Genomic DNA, 27,407 nt, shown 5'->3' on the forward strand with positions numbered 1-27,407 from the left:
AGGGATGGCCCTCCCAGCAGAAGCAGTGGACAGAGGCAGGAGACAAGCCACTGAATGAACGAATGAGCACTGGGCCCCCAGCAGGGTCTCTACCTTCCCTCCATCCTCGCAGATGAGGAAGCGGGGGCTCGGGGACAATGACACATGGCTAGGAAGAGCAAGAGCTCCCCGGGGCACCTCCAGGTTGAAAGTTGCCCCCTCCAAGATGGGCCCCCTCACCTGTCTCTCCTTGGCTTCCAGGGACAGGAGGGTGTACAAGGCCTCAGTGGAAATCCTGGCCAGCAGGGCCTACCCGTGAGTGGTGCTTCATGTCCTGCCCCCTCCTGCCCTGAGGGGGGTGGAGCAGCTATGGGGGAAATTAAATAACATGCCCTTGAAAGCTTAAGGGGACCCTCCCTGCAGGAGAGCTTGGGGTAGCCCATTCTGGTTTCTTCTGCCCTGACCCTGGGGGCACCCCCAGAGCCTGCACCCCCAAACCCCTCCCCACCCCTCCCTCTCCAGGCGGAGACTGGCCACCCTCCCCGGGAGAGAATCCTGGGGCTGCCTTGCGTCATCTCACCTTGGTTTGCAGGGGCATCCGGGACCCCGGGGGCGGCCGGGACCCAAAGGATCGAAAGGGGAAGAGGTAAGAGGACTGGGTGTCCACAGCAGAGACTGGGGCCCTGGGAAGGGGAAAGGCTGGCCCAAACACAGCAAGGAGGAGGCAGGGCTGAGAGGGCAATGATAAAGGGAGGGAACCACAGGGAAGATCAAATGGACCAGCCAGCAGTGGGCTCTGGCTCCCACCAGGAAACTGCCAATGCCCAGAGCCCCTGCAGCAGGGGACCAGTGGGAGACCCCACAGAGCAGAGTCAGTGACAATACCGGCAGGTTCCGAGGCCCGCTCTGCCCCTGGGCTTCCAGGCCAGGCACTTGGTCCCATTTGCACATTCAGATGCTGAGGTCCAAGAGGTAGAGGGGCAGGCACCAAGCCACACGGGCCCATGATCCTCTCAGTGCCCTGCTTCTAGAGCTCCTGGGGTTCTGTGCCTCCTCCAGGCAGCCCCCATCAGGTGTCCCTTGGTTTTTCAGGGACCAAAGGGAAAGCAAGGCAAGGCAGGGGCACCAGGACGGAGGGGGATCCAGGTGAGTGACCCACAGCGGCTCCTCTTCCACCCGCCCCCCTTCCCTCCCCAGAAGCCCTCACAAGCTTCTTGTGTCCCTCCAGGGCCTGCAGGGGCTGCCGGGGCCCCGGGGTGTGGTGGGGAGACAGGGCCCCGAAGGTGTCGCTGGACCAGATGGGCTTCCTGGCAGGGATGGGCAACCAGGACAGCAGGTGAGCAGGACTTGGGGCATCTCCATTGGAGATGAGGTGTGTGTGTACTGGGGGCGGGAGGATGCTGTCATGGGCCATGGGCCAGGAGGAGCAGGTTTGAAAACTTGGATGGGGCAGAACCAACATACCCAGAAGCTCCCTGAGTGGACAATCGCCTCATCCCTTGAGACCTGGGAGTGTGACCCTCCTGACCATCTCCCCTCCATTCCAGCACCCAGGAGGTCATCCCCTGCCCAGTGGATGAGCTTCTGGTTTTTAAGATCCCTCCCCTTCCCTACTCTAAAGTCCTCAGCTCCTCTATCCACTGGTCCAGCCATCCTTATATGTAGGTGGTGTGACCTCCATCCTGGAGGTTGACCTCCTGGCCTTCAGCTCTGCCTAGAATCCACCCAGGCCTTGAGCCATCCTGCCTCCTTGGCTGCATCTCTGGAAACATGAGAGAGCCTCCTTCCCTCTTTCTTTACAGGGGGAACAAGGAGACGATGGGGCCCCTGGCCCCATGGGCCCTGCTGGGAAGAGAGGAAATCCAGGTGTGGCTGGCTTGCCTGGAGCACAGGGACCCCCAGGATTCAAGGTCGGACACTTATTAATCCACTCACCCGCCCTTCACCCTTTCTGCCTTGGTACTAACTATATAATGATACTGATTATAATGCTGACATGGGCACCCATGTCCCAGGGCGTGTGTGAAAACGGAGTCCATATTGCTGGCCTTTCTCGGGTTCGCGTCCAAGCTCGAACCTAACTTAAAGGGTAAACACTGCCCGCTACCAGGCCCTGGTCCCTTAACTGGTTGTGGGTTGTCCGTGGGCGCCCTCTTGTGGGCCTCTGAGGAACAATAGATGTTCCTTGCTGCTGGGACCCCCCCCCCCCAAGGCATCTCTTTAAAAGGCTTCCTTGAGGGATGGAGGGGTGTGTATGTCTGGGGGGGGAGAGGCAGCCATGAGTCAGCATGAGCCTAGATACTGAAGGAAGATTGAGATGAGTGAGTCAGACATGGCTCTTGCCCTTCCTGAGCCCGAGGTTTAGATGGGGAGAGGTTGGAACCGCAGGCAGGACAGCAGGCGGGGGAGAGTGGCCTTGGCCCAGGACGGATTTAAATGAGGAAAGGGAGGTGGTTTTCTCGCTGGAGGGACAGTGTGAGTAGAGGGGTGCAGGCGGGAGCTTCATCGTCTGCTGGGAAGAAACAGGAAAGAGGAGAGGCCGTGTGGGGAGTGCAGGGGAAGGGAGGCCCGAACGCCAGAGTAGGGAAGGGGACTGGCTTCCTCTTAGGGGGGATGAAGTGTGGAGGCCCCACCAGGCCTATATCTGAGATCTCAACTGACCCTGTGGAATCCCTGTTCTGTCTTTCCTAGGTCCCCCTCCCTGTGCCCTAGAGCCATTTACCCCCCTGACCAGTCATTTTGGCCTGTTTCTTAAAGGGTGAAAGAGGATTACCTGGGCAGCTGGGTCCCTCCGGTAAGCGAGGGACAGAGGGCGGAACAGGGCTTCCCGGGAGCCAGGGGGAGCCTGGATCCAAAGGCCAGCCGGTGAGTGAACCCCGGGAAATACACATGTGAACGCGTTCACATGTGCACACAAATACTCACGTTCACGCATGCACACACACAGACCCAGAAGCCACCTGCCTGCTCTGTGACAAGGGCAGAGCAGCACTTTCTAGGCACCAGATGCCATTCTGCACCCCCTGAGTGGAGCGGGTGGGAGGAGGCTGAAAATTAGAGCTGAGCCTTTTGGCATGCGGAGAGGTGGATCACGACCAGATAAATAGCCTCACATCCATTAAAGACATTGAATCTGTAATTTAAAAGCTTCCCACAAAGAAAACCCTGGGCCCAGAGGACTTCACTGGTGAATTCTAGTAAACATTTATGGAAAAAATAATACCAAGTGTTCATAAACGCTTCCAGAAAATTGAAGAGAAGGGAATATGTCCCAATGCATTCTGCGAGGCTAACACTACCCTGATGTCAAAGTCAGACAAGACATTACAAGGAAAGAAAGCTACAGGCCAATCAATATGCCTCATAAATAGATGCAAAAATTCTCAATACAATTTAAAAAATATTTTGTTGATTTTTTTTTTTTTTAGCTAGAGAGATATCCATTTGTTGGTCCACTTATTTATGCATGCATTGGTTAATTCTTATATATGTCCTGACTGGGGATCAAACCCACAACCTTGGCATATCGGAACAATGCTCTAACCAACTGACCAGGGCTAGAACGGTGAAATTTTTAAGACTGACCATACCAAGTGTTGGCAAGGATGTGGAGCAACCGGAACTCTCCTACTCCACTAATAAGAATGTAAATTTGTACAACAGCTTTGGAAAACAGCTGGGCAGTTTCTTTAAAAGTTAAGCATACACCTACCATATAACCCAGGCCTCTGGAATTGTTCCCACCTGATTTGCATCTAGCCTACTCCCCAACATAATGGCTGTGTGACTCTGAGCAAGTTCTTGCCCTCTCTGAGCCTCCGCTTCTTATCTGTGAACAGGGCACATTGTACTTCTCCAGGCTGATGTGGGACATGCACACATGATGGTGCACCCACAATGCTTGGTACATAGCAGACCCTCAGCTAATGGGGCTGCTTTTAGGGGATCACTCCTTAATAGTGCTTTTGAGATGGGTTGGGAAGGGTTTTTGGGTCCTTTCATTCTCTTCCTTGAAGACCTGGGACAGGAGATCCCGAGTGTTCTAGAGAGTTCCTCTAGAATACCTGAGCTGCCCTCTGTTTTCTCATCTGACAGAGGGCACAGGCTCTTTGCCCCAGGAACCCAGGCTGACCTGGTTTCTAGTTTGTGAGCTGTACATACCCATCGATCATCTCATGCAACAGTGGCTGATTCCCCTGGGAGAAGGCAGGCCCAGGGTCCTGGGTGACTGGCTAAGGCACCCTTGTCCTGGCCTCACTCACACCATCTCATCCTGATCTCCCCACAGGGTGACTCTGGCGAGATGGGCTTCCCAGGAATGGCTGGCCTCTTCGGACCCAAGGTACAGATTCCCACTCCACACTGTTCCTCTTAAGGGTCCAGTCCATCTACCTACTTGTTCATTTATTCATTCAACAAACACTTCTCGAGCACTTACAATGTGGGCTGACACACAACAGAATCGAACATGAGCATCTTGCCCTTGGGACTCATATTCCAGCCAACCTGGATTGTAAGCCCAGCTTCGCATTCACCTGCTATGTACCTGAGGCGAGTCACCTGGTCTCTCCAAGCCTGTTTCCTCATCTAAAAAATGGACATAACACTAGAGGGTTGTTGTAACAAGTAAGACCAGAAACATAGAGCACACAGCCCTGAGCCTGCACACTGGTACATGCCTCATAATTGTGGACTTTGTTACTGATCCCGGGGCCTCTCAGGCAAGGCCTCTCTTCACAGGGAGGCCAAAGGTTGGCCAGACCCCAGGGGTCGGAGGCGCTGCTATGGCTTCTACCAGTGGCCACCGAACACAGACAGCCTTCCTCTGTCTCTCGCAGGGCCCCCCTGGAGATATTGGCTTCAAAGGTATCCAGGGCCCTCGGGGGCCTCCTGGCTTGATGGTGAGTCCCCTCCCTCTCTGTCCCAGTGGGGACAGTGGCCCCAGGTCTAAGGCTGGTCAGCCATCAGCTGGGTGGACACATGCCATTATTCTGCTCCTTCAGTCTTGAGCCTCCCTCTGCCCACGGTCTCTCCTCCCACTCCACACCTTTGCCTGTGCTGTCCCTGCCAGCTGGGCTGCCACCTCCCCTCTTTCACCTGCTCCCCTCCCCCCACTCTTGTAGCTCACCCCAAGGACACAGGAAGGGCTCAGGAGGTGCATGGCCTGGCCCTTGCTTGAAGAGGTCCCCATTCTGTTCCCTTGGGACACTCAGGGTGCCCTCTACCCCCCTGTCCCTGTGACTATTCCCCAGTCCCTGGGACAAGAACACATAAGCTTTTCTCTCTCTTTTAGGGAAAGGAAGGCATCATCGGGCCCCTCGGGATCTTGGGACCTTCAGGACGCCCGGTATGTGCAGGAGGTTGGCCAGAGACTGCTGGTTCCCCTCGCCTTCCTGGTTGCAGATCGCCTCTGGGACCCAGGGCTGGCTTGAGCCTCTGTTTCCCGACCTGGGAAGTGGGGCTTCCCTCTGAGCCCTCGCTCACGGGGCCGTGGTTTATTGCAGGGTCCGAAAGGCGACAAAGGCAGTCAAGGGAACTTGGTGAGTGGATGGGCTGGGGGCAGCGCTGCTGAGGTGTGGGAGGGGGGAACTTTGAGGGGCGTGAGCACAGCTCAGCCTGGGTTGCCTAACCCTCTCTCTGCTTCTGTCTCCATCCAGGGATTGCAAGGTCCGAGGGTGAGTGGGCTGGGGTGTGAGGGCTGGGTGGGGGCGGGGGACTGGGCAGGCACTCTGATTCCTGGACCCTGTCATCCCATCTGTACCCATCTGTGCCAGGGTCGCCATTGTCCCTGGGTCTTGGGTCTGCTCCGGGAGGCCTGGGTGGGGGAAGATGGGAGGCGTGTGACCAGGGCCTCACTGTCCTCTTCTTCCTCCAGGGTCCTCCCGGCCCCAGAGGGCGACCTGGCCCACCGGTAGGTAACCGCATGCTCAGTGCCCATTGAATTCTGGGGCAGGAGGTGGGGTGCCTTTGAATGAGACCCAAGGGTTTGTCTTGGCCCTGACCTCATAGGACTCGCCAGCCTCTTGAACTGCATAGACTTTTGGGAGAATGTAGACCAGCCCAGTGGGGCCAGGCCTCCGGGAGAGCAGACACCAGCTTGGGGGGGGGGTGTCTCTCATGCTTTGATAGCCCCTCTTCTCTCATCTCCTGACAGTCCCTGGACTCCAGCACCCAACCCTCATCAAATCCTGACCTAGCCTCTTCTTTTGCAGGGCCCTCCAGGGAGACCTATCCACTTGGTAAGTTGGAGAGCATGCTCTTTTGGCTACTTGGGTAAGGCCTGGGGATGGGGTAGTTTGGCAGCTGACCTCTCTCTGGCCACAGTGGCTAGAACCCTAAGCTGGGCCTGGGGGTGCCTATGTCCTTTTGTCACTCCATATTGGACTCTGGACCCTGAAGCCCCAGAAAGATCCCTGGGCCAGGAGGCAGGGAACCCAGATTTTAGCTGGGATGTGCCCCTGTGACCCCACGAAGACACTCCAACTGCCAGGCCCCTGGGTCCTGTCAGTACACGGTACAGATCTGCTGGCTGCTGAGGATTCGTCCTTATCAGATTCTGAGTCCAAAGAGGGAGCAGATTGGGGGCCCTGTCGGAAAGCATGGTCCCTCCCAAGCCCTCTGATGAGTCCTTCCTCATTTTACCACCACGCTGATTGACTGTTAGAATCAGGCCCCGGCAGATCCCAGGAAGCAGCCGAGGGGAAAGACTGAAAGGAGCGGGAACCCTTGGGCCATGAGCCGCTTGGAACCTCTGATCTTTTGCATCTCAGCTTCTCACTGGCCCTCCTGCATCATCCACAAAAATGGGATGACGGCCCTGGCCTCTCCGGGTGCCCTTCCCCCAATCCTTCCCATCAATAAGGCAGCCAGCTCAGAGAAAGTGAAGAGATCCAGGAAAAACCCTTTCCCTCTAAAAAATGGAAAATGGGAAGATTTTTAATTTTTAATACTAACCTAATCGATTGAGTGCCAGACACCATTAGAACTGCTTTTCATGGATTAAGTCATTTATTCCTCTCAACAATTCAAGATGAGAGAAATGAGGCAGAGAGGTTAAACAACTTGCCCTAGATTGTGCAGTTAGTAAGTAGCAAGGCTGGGATTTGAACTTGAGAAGTACTAGCTCCAGAGTCCCAGCTCCGGACCCCAATCCTGGGCTTCACTCACTGTCAGATTCTGCCCCTCGCTGTTTTCACGGCAAGACCACAGCTGTGCTGCTGGCAAGCCCAGGGCAAGGATCGGAGGTCCAAGTGTATGTTAGACAATTGCAGTGCAAGCCAAAGGAGAGACCAAGGACTGTGGGAATAGAGAGAAAGGGGGCCGCGCCCAGCCTGGGGGCAGGGGCACTAGGAATGAGTTCCCCCTGCAGCTGACATCTGTCGGGTGAGTGTAGGGCAGGACTACTGACATTTGCGTCTAGATGACTGTTTGCTGGGAGTGACTGTCCTGCATGTTATAGGATGTTTAGCAGCATCCCTGGCTTTTACCCACTAGATGCCAGTAGCACCCCCTTCTCCCGCTGTGACAGCCAAAACTGTCTCCAGGTATTATCAAATGTCCAGTGGGGGGCAACATCGCCCTTGGCTGAGAACCACTGGAATAGGAGTTAGCCAGATGGAGTACTGGAGGGTGGAAGAGTGTTCCAGGGATCAGAAAGCATGTACAAAGGCCCCATGGCTAGGGAGAGCATGGCACTTAGGAGCTTAAGAAGTATGGTAGTGTGTTGTATACAGAATAGATGTGGGAGAGAGGGGAGAGGGGAGAGGAGGTCCGGAGACCACAGCACTCAGGCGGTGTCTTGTAACCATGCTGAGGAGTTTGGACTTAATCCTGAGGGCACTGAGCTATCCAAGTGCCCAGAGGAGGGAGTAGAAGGGAAGCTCTGGCTCTGTTTGCTAGGGGAGGAAGGACAGAGGTCTGCCAAGGGCATGTGACTCGGCCAAGATCCCGCTGGGGAAGGTGGGGTGGGAGAGCGGATGCTTAGACCCCGGGGCTCCTGCTTGGTGGGTTTGGGGGTCCAGAATGCACACCCTGTCTTCTCCCTGCACAGCAGCAAGATGACCTTGGGGCAGCTTTCCAGACATGGATGGACACTAATGGAGCACTGAGAGCAGAGGTACTGCCAGGAGTCCTGCCCACGTGGGATTCTTTCCTGGGGAAAACAGAAATAATGGCCCGCATGTGGTCAATGCCCCCATCCACGTGACCTGCACCGAGCATTTCATAGCCCTTGGTGGCATCTCACAACCACAGATGGGGGGAGGTTGTTGCGGAGGCTCAGAGTAGACGGCAACACGTCCAAGGTCACGCAGCCAGTCCCTGAGCGCTTTTGCTTTCTTCCAAAGCCCTCTGAGGGTGTCAGAGTTCTTGCTGGCCTGAGTCAGGAAGAGATGCTTGCCTGGCCCAGTGCCCACGGCAGCTTCCCATGGTTCAGTCCCACAGTCCCCCAGGAGCAGGAGGCTCATGGTCATCCCAGGGGGCTCTGCTAAGACCCTGGCCTGTGGTCAACTCAACTCTAAGACTCCGGGCCAAGGAGGCTCTTGGTGTCCTCTAGTTGAACCCCTGTCAAAAGTGTCCTTTGCTGCTTTGCTCTCTTCCCAAGATGGGGAACTCACCCCTCACCCCAGCTCAGACCTCCATGCATTTCCATTTGTCCCCTGAGCTGGATGCTGGGAGAGTTGATGCCCAGTCTGCTCTCTCAGGGCTCGCAGCCCTGGGGCAAGGGCAGCATGGAGGAACCATTGTCTTCCCACCGTGGAGGGGTGGGGGTCGGGGAAAGACCTCCACCAGCCCCTCTGGAAGGGGTTGGGGCCATTCCCCAGTGTCCTGCACGCCCCGTCGGCCTTGCTCACGGAGGCCTGCCCACCCTGCACCACACTCCAGCTGCCCTCCGCTCCTCTCGTCTCTAGGCCCCCATGGCAGCACCCCCCCGGCCATCCCTGGACCCCAGTCTCTTTAAGTAGAGTAGACCCAACCCCTGTCCCGACCATGCCCCTGGGGACTCAGATGTCCCCCAAGTATCGAGAACTTGGGCCTGTGGAGGCTCAGACCTCGGGCTGAGCCAGGACCTCAAGGGGCCGATGGCCACCCTCTCTCCTCACAACAGGTTTACAGCCATCCGGACCGGCTGGTGCTGGACCAGGGAGGGGAGATCTTTAAAACCTTACACTACCTCAGCAACCTCATTCAGAGCATTAAGACGCCCCTGGGCACCAAAGAGAACCCCGCCCGGGTCTGCCGGGACCTCATGGACTGTGAGCAGAAGATGGCAGATGGTACGAGGGCCTGTGGCTCTGAGGAGAGGGCTTCCTGCCCCGGGGGGGGGTGGGGGGCAGGTTTCTGTCCTCAGAGAGATGGCACATGGTCAGTCATTTATTCACTCAACGGACAGTCACTGAGCCCCAGTGCCAGGCCTTGTGCTGCCTGGAGGTGGGGTATAGTGGGAAACACCAAGGAGGGTTCCACCCTTCCCGAGCCCACAGATCAAGCTGGGGACAGCGGTTTCAGTGCAACAGGACAAGAGCTTTGGTAGAAAAGGCCCCTGAGGGCCAGGAGAGGACAGGGGCAGGAGGGGGCCGTGCACCGCATCCAACTCTTCTCCCTGTGTGAGCTGATGTGGCCCGTGAAGGACCACAGCCCAGCGCTGGAGGCGACAGACCCGACGCGAGTGTCAGCCCTGTGAGCTGGGCCAGCCGCCTCACCGCCAGAGCCGCCCTGCCCTTCCCTGAACGAGAAGGCGGCTAGTGGCTGGTTGTCTTCCTCTCAGCTCAGTGCCTTTGGCTCCCTTGGAAGCCCAGTGGGGAAACCAGATTCCAGCAGAGGGGGTGGGGGCCCTGACTCCCACCCGCCCCCGCCAGCCCGAGGAGGATCATTCCCCTCGGTGGAGAAACCATTCCACGAGCTCACCCCTAAAGCCCCTGGGCAGGTGGCTCAGCCTCTCCACTTCAGTTGTCCCCTATGGGAAATGAACATTTCCCAATAGCCACAGGTCACGGGCTCAGCTGCGTGCCGCTCCAGGAGCTCTGCCAGATGCGAGCTCTGCTCAGAGACCTGTGGCTCACAGAATCCCTTTTCCGCTCCCCCTCCCTGACTTCATATCCAACTGGGGCTCAGGGGTCACAAGGTTTGGAGCCCACCTGCAGAACCAGATGCTGGGCTCCTCCCCACATACATACATCACCACCCCATTGCTTCCTGCAGGTACCTACTGGGTGGATCCAAACCTTGGCTGCTCATCCGACACCATCGAAGTCTCCTGCAACTTCACGCATGGTGGACAGACCTGTCTCAAGCCCATCACGGCCTCCAAGGTACCCAGCTGCTCCCTGCCTCCCACTGGCTGGCCCTCTCTACCTCCACCCTTCCCTGGGCCACAGCCCACCCAGATTTTGGTCTGGCTGCATGGCCTTGGGAAAGTCCTCTCTTATTTCTGAACCCCAGTTTCTTCATCTATAAGCTGGGGATGAATTGTTCTAAATCCAAACCTCTTTGACTTGTCTGATGCCAATGAGTCTTTCTTCAGATAGAACTTTCTGCCTAATACTTAAAACAGCATCGTTGGCCAGGCTGGCCTGGCTTCGAGAACCATGAGCCACCAGTACAAAATAATTCAGGGTGCCGCTCCCCTGGGACAAGCCACCAGAAGCATGTGCAAATATTAAGTGAATGTTCACTGCCCACTTACCAGGTGCCCATCTCTGAGCTGAGAATTTTAGGTGGCTCAGGGCAACTCGACAACAAGCCAAGGCAGGCGGTGGCAGTGGGGTGTGACCACTCCCCCGCCCAGGGCAAGTGCACCGTAACCTGCACTTGCAGTGAGTCCTGCACATAGAATATTCGAGCTACGGTGAGAAGAGCAGCTCTGACTGCAGGGAGGCAGGGACCCGGAGCACTTTGCATCCCTTCCCAGCAGCCCTTATGGGAGAGCTCCAGGAGGTGCTTTGTGCTGACCATCTCAGACCCAAAGTTTGAGAATCTCTAGGCGAGCCAGCTGGTCAACAGATTGAGTCCCTACCATGTGCCAGGTGCTGAGATTCAACATGAAACACAGCAGCCTCGCACGGCCCCCACAGCCAGAGCTCCAGGTCCAGCAGGCTCTTTCCTCTCTCACTCTGAGGTTTGGGAGCCACGTGGCAAACCCACCTGGCAGAGGGGTGAGGCCAGAGTTGGCACCTCCATTGGCAGTGTGACTGCCCATCGGAGTCGCCAGCCCCATGGGAACAATGAACCACTGTTTTGTGCCGGTTTCACTCTATCAATAATCAATGTTGTGCTTGGACCGGCTCTCGTGGTTTTTATTATGATTGCAAGATGCCCTTTGGCAATAACTATCAGGAAACCTTTGGCAAAAATAAAGATTTATTACTCATAAGAGTGGAAATTACATAGCACACCTGGGGCCACACAGGGAGGTCCCAGGAGCTTGGGGGTCTGTGGGCTCGTGCTGTTGATGAATTCAAACATAACAGCGGGGATTGAAAGCACAAGAAGAGAAAGGACACGTGGCCCAGATGGTCAGTTACTAAAAGCAACCAAGACTCTAAAACAGAGGAGCTTCAGTAGGGGGAGGTAGTCTGGCTCTTTATCTGGTCCTGTTGCTGGCTGCATGGTGATCAGAGGTGGCCGCCTCTGACGTGGATGGCATCAAAGCTTAAGCCAGGCACTCGCATTACAAACCTAGAGAAACCCCAACTGTCAGGGCTCACACTAGAGCCACTGAAGCCATAAATCCTGCCCTATTGTTTGTTGTCAGGTCTGGCATTTCCACCCCATCCCACCCCACAGGGATATTGGACTTAGAAAGGATAGGAAGGGCACTTCTTATTTGCTCTGTACTCCCAGAGCCTCTCAGTCTTGGGCAAGACCCTCCTCCTCTCTGGGCCTCTGGATCCCAGCTCAGCTCCAAAGACCCTGCCCCCCACAATGGTGTGGGTGTGTGGGTAAGATTATCTCAGGACCCTCGCAGCTCTGACTCTGGCCTTGGTTCTTTCTTTCCCTTCCTTGTTGCTCCCTGGCTGTGGACCAGCTCACGCAGACCTCAATTTCCCTGTCTTTGAAGTGGGCACACATCTGGGAGCGTGGCTGGGAAATGTTACCAGGAGAGAGCTTATCTCTGTGTCCTCTGAGAGCTGTGAGCACCCAAGCCAGACCTGACCCAAGCCCACGGCTGTGTCTCCTCCGCAGGTCGAGTTTGCCGTCAGCCGGGTCCAGATGAATTTTCTGCACCTGCTAAGCTCTGAGGTGACACAGCATATCACCATCCACTGCCTTAACATGACCGTATGGCAGGAGGGCCCCGGGCAGGCCCCAGCCAAGCAGGCCGTTCGTTTCCGGGCCTGGAACGGGCAGGTCTTTGAAGCTGGGGGTCAGTTCAGGCCTGAAGTGTCAATGGATGGCTGCAAGGTAACTCTTGGAGCCCCCACAGGCCCCTCAAGCACAGACAAGTGGAAAAATGTGTTTTTATTATAAAATTGTATATAACAATTTTACACTATAATTTTTACATATGTGTAATAATTTTATAACAGTTTTATAAAATTGCTTTTATTCACTTTCCTCTCTGGGAACTTTCTGGGAAGATCTGGGCTGGTAAAAATTTTACTGGCTGGTAGATACGGTATTTATTTGCAAAGCTGCTTGTAAGAGAATGTACTTCTACTCTCTGCCCCCACCCTGACCAGGCTAATTTTTTCTCTTAACATTTTGGTTATTTTCAAATGCCTAAAACAGGGTAAGTTATTGGGGAAAAGAGAGACAAAAAGTTGTCCAAAAAAACCAAAACTGGTAATGAACATGTTGGTTTCCCCACACCCTCACTAACTACGTGTGTGTGTGTGTGTGTGCACGCACGCGGATAAAGCCTTAGAAATAAACCTATCCTTTGATCTAGCAAATCTACTTCTAGAATTTGTTCTGTGGAAATGGACATAATTACAAATGTGCACAAAAGTTCAGTACAAGGATAGTCATTACAGCATCACTCATAAGAATAAAAACGGTAGAAGCGACCTTAATGGGCAAATCCAGGCTGAATCCTGCGTGGCCATTAGAAACTGTGAGGGGGGATCCGTGGGACAGCACCAGATAGATGAGGACCATGGTGGGCATACGTGTCCCCTTCTCCTTCTGGCCTCAGGTCCGGGATGGCCGCTGGCATCAGACGCTCTTCACCTTCCGGACCCAGGACCCCCAGCAGCTGCCCATTGTCAGCGTGGACAACCTCCCTCCTGCCTCATCAGGGAAGCAGTACCGCCTGGAAGTTGGACCTGCGTGCTTCCTCTGACCTCTGACCTCTGACCTCCTGGCTCCTCTAGGCCTCGAGGAGGAGGCGGAGGCGGAGGCAGCGGTGGCACAGGGAGGGTACTTAGGGACGGTTGTCCCAGGAGAGGCAGCTCACCTGGCCTGGGGTCCTAGGGCAGGCCCCAGATGTCTGCCCAGTAGAAGTGGCTGGGGGGTAGCAGGGAACAGGGTGACCCCAGCACAGCTCCAAAGACCAACCGAAGAGCCGGCCGGAGCCAGCTGGGCCCGCAACCCGCCTGCGCCCCGTGGCCTGACTCCCAGCTCCGCGGCCACCCCTTCCTCCCCGCTTCCTGCCCAAGCGAGAGCCCCCGGTGCCAGCCAGCTTGAGGGAAGGGGCAGCTGGTCCCTGCCAGGGAGCGTCGATGTGCAATATTAGAGAGGAGACATGAAAAAAGGAGAAAAGGAAAGAAAGTACTATATATATTTTATTTAAACAAAACACAAAGAAGATGCGTTCCTATTCTTTTCACCTGGGAAAGAGGTGAGAGGGTGAGAGAGCAGCCGGGGTGGGAAGCAGAGGAGGCGGGAGAGGAGCCCCTTGGGGCTGGGGGTGCCCACGTTTGCTACCTCCCACTGTGAAATCGCTGGTGCTCCAATCGTCTTAGTGTATGTGATTTTTTTTTTTTTTTTTTTTTAAGGAAAACAAAAACCCTATTTAAGATTCTGAAGGTGCTACCATTTTTGCCACAGACTTTGAAGAAGCGTTTTGATGTGGGCGATCCTCCACATTTTTCTCTCTCCTCCAAACGACAACGTTTAGGGAATTTTTAAATGTTCCTAGCATCACCCTTGTGCTCATCAGGTAATCTGCTAAGGAGGGAGGGAGGGGAAGAAAAACAGAAAAAAAAAGAAAAAAAAGCAAAGCAAAAAAAAAAAAAAAAAATCCTGCCAGAAACAGAAGTAGTAAGATTTACCTTTTAACTTATGGACTTGGAAGTGTTTGTCCCCTGAAGCAGGGGGAGGCCTGAGCAGGCAGGATGTCGACTGGGCCCTTCATGGCCCTGGAGGGGAGCGAGGCTTGTCCTGGTCCTGGAGGGTGCGATCTAGACTGGAGGGTCCTGGGAGAAGCCGTGACCTTGAAGAAACTAGTTGCAAGGGCGGTGCTGGGTCGGGGCTGACCTGGGAGGTGCAGATAAATCTGGAACCATCTCATGAAGCCACATGCCCTCCACTAGGGTCCTCCCTCCCAGGGGCCTGTCCTCTCAAGACGCAGCCATCACTCTTGCTTTTTTATTGTCATTAAATTCCGTAGAAACAGTGTCATTAGCTCCCAGGGTACGTGTGGGCTGAGGAGGAAGAATAATTATGGGAACCTCGGAGTTCAGCGTGATAGGGATAGTCGGTGTCACTGAATTGTCCCACGTCAGCGAACCACTCAGCACCCAGGGCCGGTCCGGAGGTTATTCTAAGAAATTATTTTTATAGAAGGGGAAATTTTATGTGAAAGTCTATTTGTCTTGTTTTTTTTTTTTTCTTCTAAAGTTGTGTCTCTTCGGGAATTGGATTTGCTTTGCATTATTTAATACCTCACTCTACCCCCCCCATCCCTGGCCCTCGGCCCAGCCGGATGCTCCCCGTGGAAGGGCATTCTCCTAGCAGCTCGGGCCTCAGCGCTCAGCTTCCCCATGCTGCCAGTCGCCACCTGGCTTCTGTCTCGTTCTTGGGTTTTCCTGCTGTCCGTGTTTATGTCTCTGTCCACATGTCAGTGTTAAAACCCCAGTGAGTTCCGTCTCTCCTTTTCCCTTCTGGATTTTAAATAAATATTTAAAACTGAGGCAATGGAATGACAGATCTGTGGTGTGTGCTTCTTTGAAAAGCCCGGGGAAGGTTTGTGGCGGGGCTGGAGGGTGGGGGCAAGGTGCTGGGGGGACGCCCTGCTGCTGCTGCTTCCCCCATGGGGAGGGGCAGGGCGAGAGATAGGGCACCTTGGGGGGGGGTGCTAAAAGTGAAAGAATCTTGGTTTCTTAGGGCTAGTGTAACAGTACCCCAAACCTGGTAGCTTAAAACAACAGGAATGCACTCTCTCCCAGTCCTGGAGGCTAGAAGTTTGAAATTAAAGTATTGGTAGGGCCACCACCTCTCTGCCACCTCAACGGGAGGTTTCCTACCTGGTCCAGCTTCTGCTGGCCGCAGACATTCCTGGGCTTGCAAGCCAGCACCTCAACCCCTGCCTCCGTAGTCACATGACGCTCTCGCTATGCGACTCTGTAGTCACATCTTTTCATAGGAGAGCAGTCATTTGGGATGAGGGCCCACCCTGGTGGCCTCTTCTTAACCTGATTACTCCCGCAAAGACCCGGTTTCCAAGTAAGGCCACATTAACAGAGAAGTCCCAAGATCTGCTAAGTGAGTTGGCAAGCTGGAGACCCAGGAGGGCTGGTGGTTTAGTTCTAGTCTGAAGGCTGGCAGGCTCGAGACCCAGGAAGAACTGATGTTTCAATTCATGTCCAAAGGCAAGAAAAGGCTGATGTCCATCTCAAGCAGTTTAATTAAATATCTGGGTGCCCCATGGTTCAGTTAATTGGCACAAAGTTCTTCATACAAGTTTACTTGAGAGAAGATGAATAGAGGTTAGCCAGATGGGGAAGGGTGCTGGGGGGCGAGGAAACAGCCCCTGCCAAGGCCTGGTAGCAAAGGTGTCACTGCATATTTGGGGAACAGTAAGTAGTTCAAATGGTGTTTGGGGGTATAGGGAGGCCTGAGGCGTCATGCTGGAAATAGGACAAGCCACAGGCTTGCACGAGAGAGCAAGGTTTGGGTTGGCCAAGTTGGGTTTGGGTTGCAATGGGGCGCTGGAGCAGAGCTCTCCAGGAGGCAGCTGGCTGAGCTGGGAGGACAGGAAAGAGGTTTGAGCCACCATCTGAGCTCCAGAACCATCAGCAGCATCTGTGTGGCTTTGAAGACATGGGAGAGGAAGAAAGAGTCAGGAAGAGGGGAAAGAGAAGAGGGGCTGTGTTAAAACTGTGGCTTGCAACTCTGCTGGTCTGAATTCCAGGAGGGCCTCCCATGCTCGGCCAGTTAATGCCAGCTCATTCCCAGCAGGGGCAGGTAGGAGGTGGTTGTGTTGGGGACAAAAGGCAGCTCTTCCCAGCTCTTCCCAGGTGGGCCGTACCTGCAGTTTCCAATCTCTAATTGCACAACCGAGTGTCAGGAAAGAGCCAGAGTGGACTTCCCAGGCCTGGTGAACTCGAAGGGAAAGCCCAGGCCAGCCCGTGTTTGCTCTGTCCACAATGAATCAAGCCCCAGCCATGGCCAGTCACATCCCACAGTGACCAACAGCCTGGAGCTGGGGAAGTAAGGGAGGGGCAGGCGAGAAGGGGAGAGGCTGGCAGGTGATTCCAGTCCCAGCTTCCTGCCTGGAACACAGCCTTGGATGGGTCATTCCCTATATCTGGGCCTCAGTTTCTCCCTCTGCAAAATGGGGATGATGTGCCCTTCCCTGCTTGCCAATCACAGACAAGGCTGTTGTTTCATAATAGTGGGGTGAACCGGATGAAATGGAATGATATTCAAGTGCTTTTTGACCTACAAAATCTACAGCGTCACATGCATGGTTCAACCCAATGACAGCACCATTCAAAATAATCGCAGCTACATTTCTTGCGCAGTGTGAACCAGGGGCCGTGCGGATAGGAGATGTTTTCAGCCTCCGCATGGCCCTCTGAGACATGCGTTATTACCCTGACTCTTCAGATGAGGGAGCTGAAGTCCAAAGAGGTTACACAAGTTGCCCCAAACCGCAAACCAGGATTTGAATGTTGGCAAATCTTCATTTGGGGTATTTCCTCAGCCCAACACAAAGTTCCTAATTAGGAGAGTTTTCTCTGCCAAGGTATTCTTCGTGGCTGTTCAGGCGGAAGACCACAAATTAGCCATGGGATCAGAGCTCAGCCCTGGCCTTGCTGAGGAGGTACAGATAAAGCGACGACCTCATCAAAGGAATCCTTTCAAACGGGTGCACTTTCCTGGGTACCTAAGCCTCGCCTCTCCACCATGTCACCCCCTCCCTGCTTCCTCATCTATTGAATGGGGAAAAGATCCTATGTTCTTGCTCCTACTGTACACATACTTTTGTGTTTTGATATCTTTAGACGTGGGATGTAACTTGCAGTCGCTTAGGTAGTTACGGAAGGCAGGAATCTTTCTTCCCTCCCTCCCCAGCCCAGACTGCCATTAAACAGATGGCGGCTGGTATTGTAAATAGGCGGACCCTTCGGAACATATTTGTTTCACTTAACATGCATTTTACAAATGTGGACTGATTTCATCTTCCTGACAATTATCCCCATTTTACAGGTAGAAAAACTGAGGCACAGAGAAGTTAAGTAACTTGCCCAAGGTCACACAGTTAGCAAGTGATAGAGCCAAAAACACTCCACCACCATCCTACACTGCCCCGATGGCTTTTCTGTCTCTTTCCTGTCAAACTTCTCTTGACATAGTGCCAGGGCTAGATGAGGGGGCAGGTGATGGAGGGCTGCCCAGAACTTCAGTCCAATACAGGCATCCTTGACATTTAAGAAGATGGAGACAGTTGTACTGTGTCAGGGTGAGTGCTGGGCTCCCTTAAAGGAACTATTTGGACAGCCTCTTGGGAAGAGAGTGAGGCCTCCAAGGGGCAACCTGAGGACAGTGAGGATGGTGAGGACCCCTCACTCCTTTCCAGGAGAAGCACTCCATTTATTCACTGTAAGGGGAAATTTTATCTCTCTCTACTCACAATGCTCTGGCCACCAAATGTGTGGACTCTCCCCCACACCAAGCAATTCGACTCTCCAGGTGTTAGCTGGGTGTCCTAAAATTCCATTCAGTCTGACACTAACCAGAGTTATCATCGCACCACACAAGTTAAGGGCTCAGTCCCACAAGACTGTCTCCTCTCGGAGGCCAATCACAATCACAATTTGCAAGAGCAGCTCACAGGACTCAGGAAAAATAGTTTACTTACTAGGTTACCAATTTATTATAAAAGGATATACCTCAGGAACAACCAGCTAGAGGAGAGGCATAGAGCAGAGTCTGTGGGGGGAGGCTCAGAGCTTCCACACCCTCTCTAAACAGGCCCCCGCCCCAGCACCTCCACAGGTTCCCCCCCTGGGAGCTCTCCAAGCCGTGTCATCGAGGATTTTTATGAAAACTTCCTTATGTTGGCATAAATTACTGGGCATTCATTAGTGATGGAGTCAATCTGCAGCCCCAGATCCCTCCCCAGAGTTCAGGGGTGGGGCGGAAAGTTCAACCCTCTGATAACGTGGTTGGTTCCCCTGGTAATCATCTCCCAACCAGCTCTGATCCCAAGGCTGACTAGGACCCCCAGACGCCCCCACCTCATTAGCACGCAAAAAGATACTTGTGGCCTTGAAGATTCAGAGGGTTTTAGGAGAGGTGTGCTAGGAAATGGAGATAGAGACCATCTATATTTCTTATTATATCACACTCACCCCCTGGAGGTCTTTGTGTGTGTGTTTTTGTTGTTCTAATCCTCACACGAGGGCATTTTTTCCATTTTGAGAGTGGAAGGGAGAGAGGAGGGGAGAGAGATTGGTTGCCTCCCTCACACTCCCCACCAGGGCCGGGGATCAAACCTGCAACCCAGGTACTTGCCTGCCCTTGACCAGGAATCGAACCCGCGACTCCTCGGTGCTGGGGTCAATGCTCTAACTGCTGAGCCACACTGGCCAGGGCTCTGGTGCTGCTTTGAGGGGCATACAGATTAGGCCAGAGCTGAATCTCTCTGGACAAAAAAAAGACCAAACCCACTCTTTGCTTGGGTCTCCCCCTGGGTAACTGCAGTTATCGTAGCGCCTTTCCTGGGGCAGGTCCTCTATCTTAAATTCTTTCAGGCAGTTATGGCGAAGATTACAGGTTCTTCGTGGGCCTCCTGGGCCTTGACTGCGTTCAGCTCAAAATCAGCTGCTGAATGGCACCTCTTGGGGTGCTCATTCTGAACCCCTCAGAATATACAGCATACTCTTCAAGTCCTGCTTCCTTTGCTCAGCATCATGGTTTTGAGATTCATTCATATCGCTCCGTGTGTAAGTAGTTCATTTCTTTTCATTGCTAAGTAATATTTCATTGCATGAAAATGCTATAATTTGTTTTTCCATTTTCTTGCTGACAGACATTTGAATTGCTTCTAGTTTGGGGCTATTTTAAATAACACTAAAGTCTTACACAGGACATACGCTTTCCTTCTTCTGGAATGGTGTGGAAATTTTAGAAAGCAGTCGTCACTCCTGACACCTGTGGTCAGAAGGAAAATCACAATGTAAGATGCGATGGACCATTATATCTCAATAAAGCTGGAAACAATAAAATAAAAGGCTACAGATACAGAGAGAGGACATAAAAATTATTCAAAATATATAAACAAGAATAGAAAGTTGTAAGCATACCATAATACTTTTTCAAAGTACTTGTTTGTACCGATCAGGATTTGACCCCGACATGTAGAAATGCAAAGGGTAGCAGAACTGGTGATTCCGCGGTGTTTCCTGAGCGCCCCCTGTGAGCTGGGCATTGATCCGGGACTGGGACATGCTGGTGAAAAGAGGCAGGCTTCCTGCCTGAATAGCAGAGGGTAAAGTCGACACAGGGAAAGCTTCTTGTTTTAGAGGTTGGGAGATGGTTCAAGTGATATATTTACTGAAATTAGGCGTTCAACCTAATGCTCCCTTGTTTTGGAAATGTCCCTGCCTCCGGGACTGGGTTGGGGCCTCTCTGGACCTTTGCTCTTTCACAGTTGTTACCACACTCAATTGGAAGTGAACCCATGTTTGCCCTCCCCCACCCCTAAACCCCTCCCTGACCCCATTACCCCCTACACCCCAGGCTAGCCCGGGAACTCTCCAAGTTGCCTTTAGCGTTTGATTTATGACTGGGTCCCTCTCAAGCCTTGGCACCCAGTGGGACAAGAAGTGGGTGAAACCTGGACGGTTTGCTTAGAGGCCCCTCTCCTGAGATCTAGCAGCGTTAACTAATATCACTCCAGCCCATGGCTGCCTTGGCTTTGAACAGCCAGAACTTTGGGCCCTGGCCACAAGGTCAGGGACCCAAACTAGACCTGGGCTTGGAGGCTTTACCTGCTGTTGGCTTTTGGGAAAGCAGGGAAGGGTTTTGTGTACAGCATTTCCCAAGTGCTTACCCGATTGTGTCACAGCAGGTCCCAGGGCCCCACCCACAGCTCACTATAAAGGTCACTGCACCCTTCAGCCTCCAGTACCACCTGACTCTAGGTGCATCTCGGTCTTGACATGGCGTTGCCCTGGGCCCTCGCAGTCTTGAGCCTTTTTCCTCTCCTGGACGCCCATAGCCCGACATGTACCAATTTCTCAGTGCCTATCACCAATGCCACCCTTGACCAGGTGGGTGCCTGGGCCCCTGAACGCCGTGGGCAGCTGTCTCCCCCTCTGGGCTTCCCTTTCCCGTTGGCTCGGGGCCAGCCCCCTCTCCTGACTCTGCCCTTCTCTCCTGGGCGCTGCAGGGAAAATCTGGCCAGCCTCAGGGGCATTCCTCTGCCCCCAAGCTCAGAGGCCTCATGGCAAAGCCCCCCAGCAGGGCAATGCTATACCCGGCAAGGAGGGGCCCCTGGGCAGGGGTGATGGCTGATTCTTAGTGGCGTGCCCACTCTTTCCTGGAGCCCCCAGTCTCCCGATGGAAAGTGGAGAGATCTGCCCGAGTCTCCTCCCAGCTGACTGTTAAGGATTTGGCTCCCAGCCTCCATCACCTGCTCCTGGCTTCTCCCTAGGTCTCTGGCAAATGGTTCTATATCGCCTCGGTTTTCCGCCTCCCGGAGTACAAGGAGTCGGCTAAGACAATCCAGGCAGCTTTCTTCTACTTTGCTCCCAACTACGAGGAGGACACGTTGCTGCTCAGAGAGTACACGACCATGTAAGACACCGTGCTGCTCAGAGAGTACACGGCCCTGTGAGACCCGCAAGCACGTGCGGGCTCAGCCCAGCCCCAGCCCCAGCCCCAGCCCCAGCCCCAGCCCAGCCCAGCCCAGCCCAGCCCCAGGCCCAGCCCCAGCCCCAGCCCCAGCCCCAGCCCCAGCCCCAGCCCCAGCCCAGCCCCAGCCCCAGCCCCAGGCCCAGCCCCAGCCCCAGCCCCAGCCCCAGCCCCAGCCCCAGCCCCAGCCCCAGCCCCAGCCCTGCCAGCTCCAGCCCCAGCCCCAGCCCCAGCCCCAGCCCCAGCCCCAGCCCCAGCCCCAGGCCCAGCCCAGCCCAGCCCCAGCCCCAGCCCCAGCCCCAGCCCCAGGCCCAGCCCAGCCCAGCCCAGCCCAGCCCAGCCCAGCCCAGCCCAGCCCCAGCCCCAGCCCCAGCCCCAGGCCCAGCCCAGCCCAGCCCAGCCCAGCCCCAGCCCCAGCCCCAGCCCCAGCCCCAGGCCCAGCCCCAGGCCCAGCCCAGCCCAGCCCAGCCCAGCCCCAGCCCCAGCCCCAGCCCCAGCCCCAGCCCCAGCCCCAGCCCCAGCCCCAGCCCCAGCCCCAGCCCCAGGCCCAGCCCAGCCCAGCCCAGCCCCAGCCCCAGCCCCAGCCCCAGCCCCAGGCCCAGCCCCAGGCCCAGCCCAGCCCAGCCCAGCCCCAGCCCCAGCCCCAGCCCCAGCCCCAGCCCCAGCCCCAGGCCCAGCCCAGCCCAGCCCAGCCCCAGCCCCAGCCCCAGCCCCAGCTCCTGGCTTCTCCCAGCTGCCCCAGGACCTCGAGCAAGCTCCTCCCTCTTCCTGGCCTCAGCCTTAGCATTCAGGGAATGGGAGCCAATTCTTGCCCCCAATGACTGTGACTGTCCACTCTCCTTGACTGGCTTAACTCTGTTTCTCCCCTCTTCTGCCTGGCTTTAGTGGGAACCAGTGCATCTATAACTCCAGTAGTGTGAAGGTCATCCGGGAAAATGGGACCCTGGCCAAATTTGGTGAGCCCTCAGGGAAGGGCTGCTGTGTGGAATGGGGGGATGGTGGGTGGACCAGCCTAAATGATAGGGCCTGGGGGCTTTGGGTGTGGAAAAGGTGGGAGAGGCCACTTCTTATATCTTCACGGGCCCAGTGCCCGATCCCTGAAATAATCAATAATAATTGCCAACATTCCTGAGCTCTTACTATGTGCCAGGCGCTGTTTGAAGTGCTTTACATGAATTAACCCACCTAATACTCATGAACTACCCCAGGAGGACATTACAGTGGTCAGATGAGGAAATGGAGCGACAGAGATGTCAATTAGTTTCTCTGAGGCCACGCAGCTTACAGTTAGAACTAGGATTCAACCCCAAGGTTGGCTGCCATCCTGCCCCTCTCTCAACCAATCGCTATACTCAGGGAGCTAAGGGTGGCAGCCTGTTTGTTGGGATGCAGTGACTTCACCCATGTCCCCACCGTCACTGCAGAGGAAGCACACAGTAGGAACACACAAATGCCAATGGAATTAAACCACCACCACCTGGGAGCCCTGAGGCTCCTCTCTGAACCTCGCTTTCCTCACCTGTAAAATGGGGAGAAAGGCCCAGACAGCCACAGTGCATGTGAGGCTCCTCTGATTCCATCCATAAGTGTTCAGCGCAGGGCCTGGTGCACTGGAGGAGCGAGGGAAACATGGCCCAGGTGAACCCCTGGCCCTCACCTATTGGCTGCGTGGCCCTGCCACACGCAGGTTCCTCACCTGTGAGGAGGGAGGAGGGAACCACTGTGCTGTCCCTATGGTCTCACCTAGAGGCTTTCTCTTCCAGCGGAGGGCAAAGTACATTTTGGCTACCTGCTGCTCCCCAAGGACCCCAAGACCTTCATGCTTGCTGCTTTCCCAGAAGACAAGCAGAACATGGGGCTGTCCTTCTATGGTAGGCACCCCCCAAACTCCCACCCAGGCCAGGCCCCAGCCCTCCCAGGCCTCTCACCAATCCCCTTGCTCCCTCCTGCAGCTGACAAGCGGGAGGCGACCAAGGAGCAAATGGAACAATTCTATGAACACCTCGCGTGCATGGGCATGGACAAGTCGGAAGTTATATACACCGATGAGAAAAAGGTGAGTGCAAGGATGACTGGGCGGTGCCCACTGGAGCACCCCCAGAGGCCCAGAGAGGGAAATGTGCCAGCCAGAGCTGCACAGTGAGGCAGGAGATCATGCTTTTAGCGCCCACCTCACTGCAGGGACAGCTGAGCTTCACAGAGGCCCAAGGCAGGGGGTAGGGGGGTGGATGAGAGCCCAGGAGGGACCACACTGGGAAATCGGAGGAAACGAGGGGCGGGTGGGGAGGACTGGGAAGGCTGGCAGGAGGGGAACAGCATAGCCAAGGTGTGGTGGTGGGAACTTGGGAGACACACATACACACACACACACACACACACACCCAGGCTCCTCATAAGGCGCAAAGGGGAACAGGCATTGCAGCTCCCAGGGTCACTCTCCCCCGACTCCTGATTTTTGCTTTAACAGAAAATTACCTGAGTAATGATCTCAATACTTTCCTTTAAGCCTGCGTTGAGTGGAAGGCTTTGCTTGGTCTTGTCCTATGCAACCATATTTGAAATCACAGAGCTGATGAGCTGGTTACGCTTTTTTGGATATATACGTTCATGATTCTTCAAATAAAAATGTCCCCATCGCCCTGGCCGGTATGGCTCAGTTGGTTAGACGTCTTCCTGTGCACCGAAAGGTTGCTGGTTCGATTCTCAGTCAGGACACATGCCCCATGGTGGGCTCGATTCCCGGTGAGAAATCCAGATCAACATAGGGCTTAACAGGCCCCTAAGTGCTCTGTAAATCCCAGTTGTGCTTTAGGGTTTGAGCCCTCCTTTTAGAGGTGAATAAGCTGAGGCTCAGAGGGAAATGACTTGCCCAAGGTCACCCAGCTTGAAGTGGTAGAGACTGGCTGGAGCCATGGTTGGGCTAGTGCCAGAGTCCAGAGTGCATCCCCCCTTCACCCAGAAGGCCCCCCAACCATTGTGCCTTCTCCCGCTGTCTCATAGGATCTCTGTGAGCCGCTGGAGAAACAACACGAGGAGGAAAGGAAGAAGGGAGAGAGACCCAAGGCAGACACGGTATAGGATTAGGGCCTCAGGGACTTTGGGGGCCTATTCTGAGGCCCCACCCACATTTGTACCCCAGTTCTTCCCCTCAGTTGCATCAATAAAGCTTCTGCATTTGGAACAGGCAGGCTGCCGTTTGCTCATTCATTCATTCATTCATGCATTCATTCGTGTTGAAGCCTGCCCTGAGTTGAGCCCTGGTTGACCACTGGATAAGCCCCTGCCCCTGGTTGCAAAAGCCCCTGCTGTGACACCTAGCACACGCGCCAGATGGCGGTGCCACGTGGAGTGGTGTGGGAGCCCAGCACGAGACGGTCCCTTCTGCAGTGGGGATGTCTGGGAAGGCTTCCTGGAAGGGGCATCTGAACCAGCCTAGAAAGATTAAGAGCTTGATAACACCTGCTGTTCCTGCTGAGCCAAGGATCTCAGAGGACACATTTGAGGAACATAAGGCAGAGGACCCAAAGTAGTTCAGGTGGATGGGGGGCAGTGAGCACTCAGACATGAGGTGCCAGGTATGAAGGACCTTATGGCAAACATCGCCCTGGCCATCTGGGGAGGTGAGTTGGGAGCGGCCAGACTGGAGGCAGAAAGGCTGGCTTGGAGGCTGCTGTGGGTATCCCGGCGAGAGGAAAATTTCATGAGTGGCCTAAGATGTCTGGAGCGAAAGGACCATAGCCCTGGCACCTCATGCCCAGTTCTGTGACTTACACATCACTCTCCAAAGAGCCAGCATCCAGGGACCCAAGACTCCAGCATCCATTCTTCGCTCAAAGCTGGAGCCGCTGCTGTGCCCAGAGCACTGAGGCTGCAGACATTGACCTGAGCCCCTACCTTGGGCTCCCCCCTTCCCATGGTTCTGATATCCATGGGACAGCCTCTTGGCACCCAGAAGGGTGTGGGCCTGGAGGCTCAGAACCTACAAGAAATCTCTCCATCTCAGTGTTAGTTTCAACAGGATGACATTTTCAACTCTACTGAGAAGGAGCAGCTAAAAAATGAAATAGAAATGGGTCCTGGTCACAAGAGAGAAGCAAGTGGGATGAGAGAGGTGGGGAAGATTAACGAAGCAGCCATGGGAACAGCCGGGGGGTGGGGGGAGTCATGGCAATTTAGGAAGAGAAAATCAGTAACAGAGAATATAAACTTTGGAGTCAGACCATCGTGATTTTGGGCAGGTAACCTAGTCTCCTCGTCAGTCAAGTGGGGGCACAGTGGGAACCTAGAGGGCTGGTGTGTGCACTGTGGAGCATGCTGTGCTGAGTACTTAGCACAAGGATTGGCGTCTAGTAGGTGCTCAGTAAAGGGCAGCTATTGTTGCTGTTTGCTACTAAAAGGAGCACTGAAAAGAGAGTCCAGTCTCATGTTTTGCAGACACCTCTCGTGCAGGTCCCTTTGATCGAGAGAACTATGGTTCTGAGATGGGCAGAGGGAAAGTTGGAGAAGCAGAGGAAGGCAGGAAATATGCACCCAAAAGGTCCCTTGGGAGGGCTCTGTGCCAACCTTCTACCCCAGCAAACTGTCTTTAGAAACCAAGTCAATGACACACACCACAAATACAGGCAACTTTCGGAATGTTTTGGGGTGTGTGGGTTTTTTTGCGTTTTCTTTTAATATCAGTATTCATTTGCGCTCATAACGAAAATAGAATTTTTAAATGCCTCAAATATACAAATATCACTGATGCACACACATTCCAGAAAAGCTGAGGTACGCGCTGCTACAGGGTGGGGGAGCAGGAGACAGCCAGGCTGCAGGGCCACAGACTGGGGCCTGGCAGGCAGCTGGCCACTAGCTGAATTCCACAGGGACTCCCAGGAGAGAGCGGGGGTCTCGAGGTGAGGTACTGAGAAGGGCCATGGCGGACGGCTCCCTGGGGTGTCTCCATCCCAGCAGGCCCCTGCGAAAGCTGCTCCAACCACAGAGAAGCCAGGCGTGTGTCATCCTGGGGGCCGGCATCCTAAGACATCCCAATGGTCCCAAAGTGTCCCACCATCAGCCACCAGGGGAAAGGTCCTCAGCCACATCTTTCCAGAGATGCCTACTCCCAAGTGGCTGGTCACACGCAGGTGGACAGGTTTGGGCCAGAGCCCCTGGCCCCATCCCTTCTTATCTGGCTTCCTAAGGAGGAACCAAGCCCAGGAAAACTCCTCAGTTTATCAACGATCTGTCCATCCATATATAGAATACATATTATTAGCTGGAGGTGGACAAGTGCAGGAGGCTCCCAGAGATTGCATGGGGACAGAAGGTGGCCTTGGTCCCAGCGCCTCCTTCAGGGGCTGGTGCCCTGGGAAGTTACTTCTCTTGGTGACCAGGGCCCTTCCGTTTTGAAAACACCGAGGCTGAGCAGGCAGGGCCTGCGCTGGAGGGAGAACTCCTCATGAGGGGTCTGTGGGGCCTTGAGGGGAGACAGCAGCAGGCTGCCTGCCCACCTGTCCGCCATCTGTCTCTGAGCCCCCGGTACCGTCAGAAGAGGCAGGAGCCCCGCAGGCTGTGGCCCTGGCGCAGTTCGGCCGACAGGGAGCGGCTCATGTGCTTGGTGGTGGAGTGGACACTCTGGGCCGCCTGGACGGCTCGGCTCAGGGCCTTGTTGAGCTCCTCCAGGTCCTCCAGATCCAGCTGGATGGAGTGCCGGTGTCCTCCTGGCCGGGAGGAGGCTGCGGGGGGCCACTCAGCAGCTGGTCGGGCTGAGGGGGCTGAGGTAGGTCCACCTGGAGGCGTGTAGAACCTGAGCAAAGAGGCAAGTGTGTTGTTAACTGCGAGAGGGCCGGGTGCAGCCGAGAGCGCCGGGTTTGGAACCAACCCCATTCTGTGCCCCAGCTGGGCCACTGGCCCCTACCTACTCTCTGGGTCTCAGTTTCTTCACCTCTAAAATGGGAACAATAAACACCTGCTTCAAGGGATGTGTTGGAACGATAAAGGGAGATCAACGGAGTGCCTGACCTAGAACAGGTGCTCAGAAATGGTTGGTTCAATCTACCCATTCATTCCACAAATATTTAGTGACCATATGCTGTGCCCCAGCCAGTGTGCTAGGCCCTGGGGTTATAATGGTGAATGAACAACACAGACTCTGCTGCTTCTTGGAGCTTCTAATCTGAGAGCCAGATGTGGGCGAG

At 54.9% G+C, this 27,407-nt stretch overlaps 3 protein-coding genes across 8 annotated transcripts in view; 2 read left to right on the forward strand and 1 right to left on the reverse strand.

The window, feature by feature from the left end:
• The window catches only part of COL27A1 (collagen type XXVII alpha 1 chain), a 120,843-nt gene extending 106,932 nt beyond the window's left edge, over window positions 1-13,911 (forward strand). For all 3 annotated transcript variants that reach the window (XM_081151939.1, XM_081151940.1, XM_081151938.1), the window contains 18 exons: window positions 241-294; window positions 572-625; window positions 1,072-1,125; window positions 1,208-1,315; window positions 1,782-1,889; window positions 2,737-2,844; window positions 4,268-4,321; window positions 4,818-4,880; window positions 5,273-5,326; window positions 5,484-5,519; window positions 5,637-5,654; window positions 5,855-5,890; window positions 6,192-6,218; window positions 8,030-8,095; window positions 9,086-9,254; window positions 10,180-10,289; window positions 12,163-12,381; window positions 13,115-13,911. In XM_081151939.1, coding sequence (XP_081008065.1) covers window positions 241-294; window positions 572-625; window positions 1,072-1,125; window positions 1,208-1,315; window positions 1,782-1,889; window positions 2,737-2,844; window positions 4,268-4,321; window positions 4,818-4,880; window positions 5,273-5,326; window positions 5,484-5,519; window positions 5,637-5,654; window positions 5,855-5,890; window positions 6,192-6,218; window positions 8,030-8,095; window positions 9,086-9,254; window positions 10,180-10,289; window positions 12,163-12,381; window positions 13,115-13,261 — 1,485 coding nt within the window. In that variant the 3' untranslated portion in view covers window positions 13,262-13,911. The remainder of the gene's footprint in view (window positions 1-240; window positions 295-571; window positions 626-1,071; window positions 1,126-1,207; window positions 1,316-1,781; window positions 1,890-2,736; window positions 2,845-4,267; window positions 4,322-4,817; window positions 4,881-5,272; window positions 5,327-5,483; window positions 5,520-5,636; window positions 5,655-5,854; window positions 5,891-6,191; window positions 6,219-8,029; window positions 8,096-9,085; window positions 9,255-10,179; window positions 10,290-12,162; window positions 12,382-13,114) is intronic.
• Window positions 13,912-20,492: 6,581 nt separating this feature from the next.
• ORM1 (orosomucoid 1) lies at window positions 20,493-24,410 on the forward strand. Its single transcript, XM_081151406.1, has 6 exons — window positions 20,493-20,642; window positions 21,026-21,168; window positions 22,111-22,181; window positions 22,989-23,096; window positions 23,178-23,281; window positions 24,226-24,410. The coding sequence occupies exons 1-6, from the start codon at window positions 20,532-20,534 to the stop codon at window positions 24,301-24,303; spliced, it is 615 nt and encodes a 204-aa protein (XP_081007532.1). The 5' UTR covers window positions 20,493-20,531; the 3' UTR covers window positions 24,304-24,410.
• Window positions 24,411-25,848: 1,438 nt separating this feature from the next.
• AKNA (AT-hook transcription factor) overlaps window positions 25,849-27,407 on the reverse strand; it is a 50,535-nt gene continuing 48,976 nt past the window's right edge. For all 4 annotated transcript variants that reach the window (XM_081152532.1, XM_081152534.1, XM_081152533.1 and 1 more), the window contains one exon: window positions 25,849-27,016. In XM_081152532.1, the coding sequence (XP_081008658.1) occupies window positions 26,755-27,016 (262 nt within the window). In that variant the 3' untranslated portion in view covers window positions 25,849-26,754. The remainder of the gene's footprint in view (window positions 27,017-27,407) is intronic.

Source organism: Miniopterus schreibersii (genome assembly GCF_964146895.1).
Source record: "Miniopterus schreibersii genome assembly, chromosome: 11".
Lineage (NCBI taxonomy): Eukaryota > Metazoa > Chordata > Mammalia > Chiroptera > Miniopteridae > Miniopterus > Miniopterus schreibersii.

What these genes read in the sequence shown, in the direction of transcription:
- ORM1 (XM_081151406.1), top strand. Translation starts at nt 20,532, where the DNA reads ATGGCGTTGCCCTGGGCCCTCGCAGTCTTGAGCCTTTTTCCTCTCCTG. An exon ending in TGGGACCCTGGCCAAATTTG is followed by an intron (nt 22,182 to 22,988) that starts GTGAGCCCTCAG and finishes TTTCTCTTCCAG; the next exon opens with CGGAGGGCAAAGTACATTTT. An exon ending in CATGGGGCTGTCCTTCTATG is followed by an intron (nt 23,097 to 23,177) that starts GTAGGCACCCCC and finishes TCCCTCCTGCAG; the next exon opens with CTGACAAGCGGGAGGCGACC.